General features: G+C 59.2%; 1 protein-coding gene across 15 annotated transcripts in view; it reads left to right on the forward strand.

Annotated features, from left to right (window-relative positions):
• SMARCD3 (SWI/SNF related, matrix associated, actin dependent regulator of chromatin, subfamily d, member 3) overlaps positions 1-2,571 on the forward strand; it is a 30,621-nt gene that overhangs the window by 26,090 nt on the left and 1,960 nt on the right. For 5 of the 15 annotated variants that reach the window (XM_085005159.1, XM_085005157.1, XM_021079265.2 and 2 more), the window contains 5 exons: positions 511-633; positions 770-928; positions 1,140-1,235; positions 1,365-1,466; positions 1,674-1,835. In XM_085005159.1, coding sequence (XP_084861285.1) covers positions 511-633; positions 770-928; positions 1,140-1,235; positions 1,365-1,466; positions 1,674-1,835 — 642 coding nt within the window. Of the gene's footprint in view, positions 1-510; positions 634-769; positions 929-1,067; positions 1,236-1,364; positions 1,467-1,673; positions 1,836-2,571 lie in introns of those variants that run through there. The other 10 variants (XM_021079264.2, XM_021079266.2, XM_085005158.1 and 7 more) reach the window with 4 other exon arrangements.

Below are 2,571 nucleotides of genomic sequence, written 5' to 3' on the forward strand. Positions count from 1 at the left end.
ACATAAAGGCATGAGACAAAGAGGGGATGAGAGCTCAGGGATCAGAGGCTGGCAAGGGGAGTGAAGGGAACAGAAGCTGGCCAGGAGACCCGGGCATCATAAGAGGACCCAGGCTGAGTTGGGTATGGACTTAGCGTGCTTGAGACATCAGGTGGAGCAACTGGGTGAGGTGCCAGGGTAGAGGCAAGCAGCGACTTCCCCTGTCTCAGGGAGCCCAGGACCCGAGGGGAGCCCAGAGGCCGGAGGACCAGTGAAAGGACAGGATGAAGAGGTGGAGCCCTTGCTGGGCTCTGTGGTCTCTCCGGCTTGTGCCCCACACGATGAAATGCACGACTCTTTCTAGCGGGAGAAGCAGTTTTTATCCCTACGTGTCAAGCCCCTGGGGAGAGGTCTCCCGGCCTCTCAAACTTCCACCCCCGAACCAGGCGCTCCCCGCCACTCTGTTCTGGGACCATCTGACACCTGCAAGATTGGCTGAGCCCCTGGTTCCCTGCCTTGCTCTTCTTCCAGATCCGAGAGCTGGTCCCAGAGTCCCAGGCTTACATGGACCTCCTGGCGTTTGAGAGGAAACTGGATCAAACCATCATGCGGAAGCGGGTGGACATCCAGGAGGCTCTGAAGAGGCCAATGAAGGTGTCTTGGTTCGGGGGCGGGAAGAGGGCGCTGAGTCCTATGCCCAGAGCAGAGAAGCGGGCTGGCCCTGGCACGGGGCGTGGGGGGACGGGGAGCCCCCAGTGTTCCCTCTGTACTACACTCTTTATTTCTACAGCAAAAGCGGAAGCTACGTCTTTATATCTCCAATACTTTTAACCCTGCGAAGCCTGATGCAGAGGATTCGGATGGCAGCATAGCCTCCTGGGAGCTGCGGGTGGAGGGGAAGCTCCTGGATGACGTACGTCCTGGCCCAGGTCTCTCCAGGTGTCCTGGGGTGGGTATGGGGCTGAGCTGAGGCCAGGCCCAGACGTTTGCCCGGAGGGTTAGGGTGACAGCCCTGGCCAGGGGTGGGGGGTCTGGAGAGACCTCTGGTGCCGAGGCCTGCTGCTAACTGTGCTGCCCTCCCCGACCAGCCCCCCCCACTCCCAACGCGCTCCACCCCCGCGCTCCCTGTTCCGTCCCCACGGTCCGTTCCTCTCCCACAGCCCAGCAAGCAGAAGCGGAAGTTCTCGTCCTTCTTCAAGAGTTTGGTCATTGAGCTGGACAAAGACCTCTATGGCCCTGACAACCACCTGGTGGAGGTGAGACCCAGAGCCCTTCTGCCCTTGAACAGCCTCCCCCCCTGCAGACCACGGTCCCACCGGCCGCAGCCTGGGATCAGGGAGCCCCGGTGGGCCTGTGAGGTGACCCAGTTCTCCTCTCCGGGACAGTGGCACCGGACGCCCACAACTCAGGAGACGGACGGGTTCCAGGTGAAGAGGCCGGGGGACCTGAGCGTGCGCTGCACGCTGCTCCTCATGCTGGACTACCAGGTCCGTGCCCCCAGACACCCCAGCCCCCTCCCGGGACAGGGTGACCAGACAGGGGGGCCCCAGGCTCCTCACACCTCCCACCCCCGCTCCGAAAGCATGTTTCCACGGAGCCCGACCACCACATCCCCCCCCTACGTCCCAAGCTGCCTGGCCCTGCGCTCCCTCCACGCCCGCCTTTGTCTAACTTGCATGGTCACCTTTCCCCAGCCCCCCCAGTTCAAACTGGATCCCCGCCTGGCCCGGCTGCTGGGGCTGCACACGCAGAGCCGCTCAGCCATTGTCCAGGCCCTGTGGCAGTACGTGAAGACCAACAGGCTGCAGGACTCTCACGACAAGGAGTACATCAACGGGGACAAGTATTTCCAGCAGGTACCCTCTCTCTCGAACCCAGGGCCACGGGGAGCAGGCAGTTTCCGGGAGGGGAAGTGCCTCCACTAAGGTAACAGCACCTCTCCCCTCCTGACTGCATCAGAAACGGTAAACAGTCCTGGTCCGGCTGCCAGAGCCAGAGTCCAGGCTCTTCCTCGCCCCGCTCCGTGCCACAGCCGTCTTAGCCCACCCAGGCTGGGGAATCGGAGCCCTGCGAATCCAGCAGCTTTGGGGAGCATATCCTTGGTACTTGGAGTGAGGATCCCCAGGTTCCAGTCTTGGCTCCGGACTCTGGATAAATGACTTTGCTATTTTGAGCCTTATTCCTTCTCTTACAGTAAGGAGGGTGCTGACAAACTGCTGTGGAAGTGACCTGACAAAATTCTACCAAAGTGGAGATGATCATTAACAATAATTTTTATTTATTTATTTTAAATTTTATTTATTTATTTTTATATTTTTACTTTTTAGGGCACCCACAGCATATGGAGGTTCCCAGGCTAGGGGTCAAATCAGAGCTATAGCCGCCGGCCTACACCACAGCCACAGCAACGCAGGATCCGAGCCGCATCTGCAACCTGCACCACAGCTCACGGCAATGCCAGATCCTTAACCCACTGAGCAAGGCCGGGGATCGAACCTGCAACCTCATGGTTCCTAGTCAGATTTGTTCCCGCGGTGCCTTGATGGGAACCCCAACAATAATTTTTAAAGAAAAACAGCAGATAAACCTGAG

The sequence above is a fragment of the Sus scrofa genome, chromosome 18 (genome assembly GCF_054392235.1).
Source record: "Sus scrofa isolate SSC_HxYL_T2T_F1_AM1 chromosome 18, Sscrofa_HxYL_maternal_Yorkshire_Landrace_v2.0, whole genome shotgun sequence".
NCBI classification, from domain to species: Eukaryota; Metazoa; Chordata; class Mammalia; order Artiodactyla; family Suidae; genus Sus; species Sus scrofa.